The 7,438-nt window shown below is 30.2% G+C and overlaps 1 protein-coding gene across 1 annotated transcript; it reads right to left on the bottom strand.

Annotated features, from left to right (window-relative positions):
• Window positions 1–1,307: 1,307 nt before the first annotated feature.
• LOC115957783 (GDSL esterase/lipase 1-like) lies at window positions 1,308–3,454 on the bottom strand. Its single transcript, XM_031076105.1, has 5 exons — window positions 3,187–3,454; window positions 2,979–3,100; window positions 2,304–2,534; window positions 1,939–2,194; window positions 1,308–1,828 (listed from the first exon to the last, which is right to left on the bottom strand). Exons 1-5 carry the CDS (start codon window positions 3,446–3,448, stop codon window positions 1,584–1,586), a joined length of 1,116 nt encoding a protein of 371 aa, XP_030931965.1. The 5' UTR covers window positions 3,449–3,454; the 3' UTR covers window positions 1,308–1,583.
• Between the last annotated feature and the right edge of the window lie 3,984 nt (window positions 3,455–7,438).

The following is a 7,438-nucleotide window of genomic DNA, read 5'->3' on the forward strand; positions in this document are numbered from 1 at the left end:
CAAAATACAAATCAACCCAAAACCCAAGCTTGATGCCACCATGAGAGAGAGAGAGAGTGTGAGTGTATTAAGACATGGAGGCTTGGTAGAGAGATTTTTTTTTTCAGATTTGAAAAGAGCACCAATTTGATAGAGAAAGAGAGGCGGAGAAAGAGAAATAATTTATTTTTTAGAAATGAAAAAGAAGAAGAAGAAAGAAAGAAAGAATAACAAAAGAAGAAGAAGAAAGAAAGAAAGAATAGCAAAAGAAAAAGAAGAAAGAAAGAAGATGTTGAAGAAGAAAAATCATAGAAGAAGAAAGAAGGAGAAGAAGAAAGAAGAAAGTGGAAAGAAGAAGGAGAAAAGAAAGAAAGAGAGTGTTCAGAGAAGTGGTGTTTGATAAGGTGATGGGGCCATGTATGGGGTAAGGGAAATAATAATAAAAAATGTGAAAAAATATTATTTTAATAAAAGATGGTGTATTAAAGATAATCTGATGTAGATGCTTTTGAAATTGATTGTATAAAATAGAAAAAATAGATTTTTAGTATAAAAGATAAAGAAACTTTTACACTTACTGATGGGGTTGCTCTTAGACTCCTCTCTTTTTGCTTTGTTTCTTTTTCCTTTTGTTCTTTTGTCTTCTCAACCTTATTTTTGTTTTGTGTGCCTTTGCCTAACCAAGCCTATGAAGTTTTCATATTCAAGTTTATATGCCTCTGCCACGTCTATCAAGTATTAACTTTGTGGTTTACAGGCTTGCATTGTTTATTTTATTATTTATATTATTTTATATTTAGTGTTGATAACAGTGCTCTATCTCTTTTGATAGTAGTGACTTTAAATAGCCATGTATATGTTTTGTGGTTTACAACTATCACTATTAATGTTTTATAATTTTAATTTACATTTAGTTTTTTGTTTTGTTTCTCTCATTGTATTAATATGAGACCTTTTTTTTCATCTGTTGTTAGATGGTTTAACATATTTGCTATTATTGTAGTTCATCTTGATTAATCTGTTCTTTAAATGTATCTTTCATACAGTTATTGAATAATTGAGAATGTTACAATTATACCCAATAGCTTTCTTGTACGTCATGCAAGTTAGTGACTAATATATAGTATTATTAATAGCTTTCATAACCAACACTATGTGGGACAATGGGAGTGCTTCTAATACCCTTTTAATAACATATAATCTCCTAATATTTAAGATATTTCAAGATAACCAAAATAGTGAAATACTCTTGACAAAAGATAATCTTCAAATATTAAAGATATCTCAAAATAGCCAAAAATACTTAAATGCGTCTTGCATGCATGTCCTTAAAGATTGAAATCCTTAGATAATTGAATTATAAAATGTTTATTTACAAGCCAAAAAAAAAAAAAAATGTACATAATACTGCTACACTATAGTCACCACGATGAACTAGCTAGATCATCCTTACAAAAATAAAAATAAATTGAATTGTCTACACAATATGACGATTTGAACTCTTGAACCTATTTATTAAATTTAGTTTGAAAATAAGATCCATACTTACTTTTTTATTTAAATTCTAATAGTAACATCTATGGTTCACTTAATGCTTATCAAATCTACACCCATTTGTCTTCAAACAATTCTTTAAGATTGTAAGGTCCTGTGACATTGAGAGTTCCACTCCACATTTGCTCTGCGAATTGCTGGTTGGCCTTTTCGGAAGGATGACCAGTGTCAAAGAACACATATTCACTAGCATTCTCACATAATTCGTACTCTTTAACTGATCTCTTCCCTCCACAACTATTAATTCCTTTGTATGGACCAATTCCACAACATGCAATATTCCCTTCCTTGAAACCTTCACAACATGGTTATAATGCTATCAGTTAATGACATAATATAACTAAAACACAAAGTTTAACAATATATAATTAAGTATTCTATACCATGAAAATGGTCATGACATACCATATTTCAAAGGGCTATTTATTCTTTCACTAAGAATAGTGTAGGTATCGGTTATTGAATATTTGAATCCATTGAGCTCATTATCTAGCTTCTGGAGGACTTCAGAGAGTGCTTTATTGTGCAATATTGCTAGGGCTGTAAGTTCCTGCTTGCATGCACCTGTGTTTCCAGGAATTAGTGCTCTTGCCAATGGTAAACAACCCAATGGCGACAAGTTTGGAAACCCAAATTTCCTTCCTCCTTTCTTATATATTTCCTAGCAAATCAATATGTAACTATGAGTATAAACAATCTATAAGGTAAAGGAACACGATTAGTAAAATGAACTTGCTTCAATTATTAAATAAATTGTTAATTTTTCTTACTTCGATCACAAATGTTAAATTGCTGATCACCATGTCTACGTATTCTTCTGGAGTGTAGGATTGAAAAATGCTAGAATTCCTAGTGAAAGGGACTGCATAATCATTACTTCCCACGCTAATTATGTACACAGCTCTGAACAATAATTTTTTTGCTTCTGCATCACCGAGTTCTTTGCTCAACAGACTCTCCAAGTTCTTGAAATTATTCAGTTGAGATTTTAGATCTATCACCTGTGGATAAACAAAAAGGTATTAAACCATTTCCTTCAAGAAAGCTTATGCCATAAAAACACGAGTAAAATTTAAGTACAATAATATACATTAGGTTACTTAATTAAATTCCAACACAAGGTTGTATTGACCAAGAAAGAACAAACAATAATATATTCTCTAAGAAAAATTAAATTGAATAGAACTATTTATATTGAATTTAATTGAAGAACTTAATATACTATATCTTTCTTTTACCCAAAATATAATGCTCTAAATTTTTTTTTTTTTTTTTAAAGAAACACATAATACTCTATTTAAGAGAATATGGTGGGACATATTAGGATTTAGGACACACAATTGCCAATACCAATAGTAGGAGTTAGAGAGTAAGATCAAGATGTCAATCCTATTAATGTATTTAAATTAAGACTCCTACTTAAAAATAATGATTAAAAAAAATACCATTCCTTGGTGAGTTTCAGCAAGAGCACCAGCTCCTGCAGATGCGAAGTTTGCCCCATCAGTATATCGATGATAACCAGGATGTAGATATGGTGTAATGAACGGCAAATTTGCAAACTCAGCTGAAATAAATCAAAAATTGTTAATATATAGAGCAAAATTTCAGATTCTATAGTAAAGAAGACACACACATAGCAGCATTTTTTACCAATAAAATCTGGAATTATACGGCCATCAGAAAATCTCCCTGTAGAGTACTTGAAAAAGTTCTCCCCATATGGCTCATAATTTGCTTGGTAATCAGTAATGGTGTTGATATAGTTGTTATTTCCAGCATCGAATAATGAATCTCCAAAGATGAATAAAGCAACATGTTCCTCTGGCAGGCAAAGGGGCCCAAGGCCGTGGATTGAGATTAAAAAAGTTGAAAACAAAGCCAAGAAACATAAGTGAAGCCTTAAACCCATCATGTTAAATCTTTGATACTTTTTTTTATTCATAACACATTAGTTGCAATTTTCATTTATAGGCGGCTTGATTTGTGCTTTACGTGAGGAAAAAGGAAGAGTTGCTTCATTTGAAATTTTCATAGGATAGGAGGTCAATTGCCATTTGGTTATCTGTTTCAAATTGGCTACATTCACAATTTGACTACTCTAACCTGCAAATATCTTGGACTTTTAAATGTGACAAATGATATTTTTAAAGGGAAAAGTTAATAGATAACTTAAGGCATTGGTTTAAAAAATATTTTTTTGTAAATTTTTTATAAGAAAAAAAAATTTTGACAACTTTTTATATTTTTTATTAAAGTGATATTAAAATTTTTCTAAAATAGTCAATTAATAAATGTTCTAAGAGCACCAATTAACCGGACCGCTCTTTAAAAAGTCTAAGTTCAAAGTCTTAATACTCTAATATCTAATGATATAATTCAACCATCTTTTTGTCTCAATTTCATATTCCGTTAACAAAGCTTACCACGTAATATTATCAAGAAATTTGTTTCACATACTGTTTAACTAGTAAGAGTATAAGACAATTCAAAGATGTTACGTTTATCTTGGAAGTTTTATGTTTCACAATGACATGCTTTGAAAAATTCAACTTCATTTTTGCTTTATTTTTTAATACCTGCTTTTAAGATGCCTCTTTTTGTGGCCATGAGGCATGATGCCCTGATATCTAATGATAAATTAAGCTTGTTTTAATTTCATACATCATTTTTTTTTTTTTTTTTAAGGTGCAAACCATACATCTCACTTGTCATCAAGAATTGAACACTCACGCACACGCCATAAACACATAGTATAACTAGTAAGATATTCAAAGCAGGTCGAAGTAAATGTTTCAACTTATCAATATTCAATTTTCTCTCCCTTCCAGAATACTACTACTATTGGATTTTTTTTCTTTTCTTTTTTCCTTCAAATTCCTATTTTCACTTGATTATATATATATATATATATATATATATATGTGTGTGTGTGTGTGTGTTCTAGAACATATATGAAGATATTATATATATCATGATATATATTGCTACAAATACCATCCATCATGGTTTTCTAGGTTTTTATTTTTTTTTTATTTTATAATCTAATATGGAACTTAATAAAAAATTTTGAGGATTAAGAAGTGTCTTAATAAATATTTCTATAAGTACCATCCATCATGGCTTCACTTGAGACACTTATTAATCCTCAATTTGAAGCCGAAGACTTCGCTTGGTTCAAACCCTTAGTGCACAGACATTGCAGTAAGTTCTCTTCATAGAGTGTTCTTTTTATGTTTATGATGACCTAATATGACTTTAAATACACCTTGTAACCCTTAAGCATAGATCCCTAGTCCTCTAAATCATCATGGTCTACAAATTGAGAAATCGATTTACTCGGGTTTCAACTGATTGACTAGAGTCGAGCCAAGAGTTAAGAATTAATGAATCTCAATCGTTCAACCTGTAGTCAAGGCAACAGTCAAGGAAATAGAATATTTAGCTTCTAAGCAATTTCTCGTGGTTTTAAAGGAACGGAACCATAATTCAAACTTAGGAGGGCCAAAGTTCTTTGTTTAAAAATTTTAAAAAGTTGGAATATTAATACTAGAGGTTGACAATGATGCATTATTAGCATTAATTTTTTTTTAAATCAATAATATATATTTATAATCAAGAGTTTTGTAAGTCAATTGACACATCTTGATATTTTTAAGATCTGACTGAGATTAGACCAATGCTTTATTCTATTTGCATTATAAATTTCTTTTTAGAAATCTATTTATTCTTTTCACATAATTCTATACCTAGGAACTTCACAGTGCTATATATAAAATATTCTTAAAAAAAAAATACAAAAACTGTAGTTAAAGTTAAAAGTTCAAGTCCATGTTTAGTATTACAATAATAAAACAACTAAAATAATGGTTAATCAACATCATGCACTAAGCGAAAAAAAGGCTGAGAAAATTATTGGTGTCTTGGTTAAGAATTTTTTTTTATACTTGGTTAAGGTTGAGGTAGTATAAAGATGTGAGATCTTTTCCTTTAAAAATTTGTCATTTTGAAAAAGTAGTAAAAAAGAAAAGAAAAAGAGATCTGTTAAACAATCATGTGATAATAAACGGTAACTTTGAGTATTCAACTATATAAATAATATAGTTATTCCCATCACTATATTAATTTAGCTAAGGCACAAAGTTTATTACCAATAGACTAATCACACACATGCTCTAGTGGCAGTTTAGGTAAAGCATAAAACAATAGATTGTTGTTGTTTTACATGTGTATTACATTTATGCATACATGCCAAGTGTGTCCCAAAGTTAAAAAAAACATTAAAAATTAATAAAATTCTATCATTCAAAAAGAATAAAAAAATTTCCACAGGTTGTGTTAAAAGAGTAGCAGCTCTTTAAAAAAATAAATTTTTTTTCATGGATTGAGTTAAAGACACCAACTAATCCAAGTTGCTAGTGACACTAATTGGTGTGTGGATGGAGTGATTAGCAGCATAAGAGTTGTCTCTATGATTATGGGGTGGAGTTATTTGAGAGGGACAAAAAGCTCTCAAATAAGAGGTAGAAATTGGGTAAAGATTATTAGGTTTTTATGATTTGTTTTGCTAGGATTTATAATTTTTTATAATTTTTTTTTTTTTTTTTTATACTTAGACTGTGTCCAAAGGTTTATTTTTTATTATCTGAATATGTGAATTGTTTTGTAGATTTTCCTTGTTATCCGGATTTGTAAATTGTCCAAATGTTTAGCTAAAAGTTTTTCTTGATATTCTTAGGACAACAAGACAATGGATGATTTGATAATTTTTTTCATTTTTTGTTTCATGGGTCAGCTTGTAAATTGTTTGGGAGAGGGGGAGCCAAGTATATTAATTTTAGAATCAAAAGTACATTTTTTATAATAATATATATACTAGGAAATTTTTTTTCAAAGGCTACGGGGTCCATGGCCCCCCTCAGCCCCAAGGTAGTTCCATCCCTGGTTTTAAAGTAGATCTTCAACCATTATTCTACAAGGTTTTGGAATGACTTTGCCAACACAAAACACATTTGACCCTGGCTATTATATATAAATTATCACAACAAATCAACGATTCAAAATAATCAAAATTTAAAAACACAACTTTATCTAATTAATATGACCCTTCAAGTTGAATACCCCCTTCCCATAATTACATCCACTTCTTTTCTTTTGGGGCATCTCTTTCACGTTGTTCATAAAAATTGTACACACTAATATACTATTTAAGTTCCATTTAACATTTATGTACACGTATAAATAGATATTTTCCCTAAACATCATAGAATCCCAAACCCTTCTCTCTTGTTGGGATCTATCCACATATTACCTGTCTCTCAACCATTTGTAACCTTGCCTTTCAACCTATAGCAATGAATACTGCTTCTCCAAGTCTTGAAAATTAAATGCTGGACTTTTCACTCTTGCATGTGGATGTCTCAAGTTTTGGGCTAATAAGATAGTCGAGGTGGCAAAGAAGATTAAGAAACTGGAACAAGATGATCCAAGGGAGAATTATCCATTCGCTAAAAGTAGGACTGGCTCTCACATTGGTTTCCTTATTCTACTACTTTCAACCACTGTATGATCGTTTCGGCGAAAAAAATGCAGTGTGGGCTATCTTTACAGTTATTATTGTCTTTGAGTTTTCTGTTGGTAAGCTTATTGCAACTTATATATATATATATATATATATATATATATATAAACCAATTTATGGTATAACAGCTTCAGAATTGAAACTAAAAATTCCATTTGCAACGTTTTTCTTTTTTCTTTTTTATTTTTTCCCCGATAGGATAAACTCTGGGAAGAGGCTTAAACAGGATGCTAGCAACGTTGTCAGCTGGTGCTCTTGGTGTAGGAGTTCATCACATAGCAACTCTCTTTGGTGAGCAAAGAGAGACCATATATGGTACTTGGA

The sequence above is a fragment of the Quercus lobata genome, chromosome 8 (assembly GCF_001633185.2).
Source record: "Quercus lobata isolate SW786 chromosome 8, ValleyOak3.0 Primary Assembly, whole genome shotgun sequence".
Lineage (NCBI taxonomy): Eukaryota > Viridiplantae > Streptophyta > Magnoliopsida > Fagales > Fagaceae > Quercus > Quercus lobata.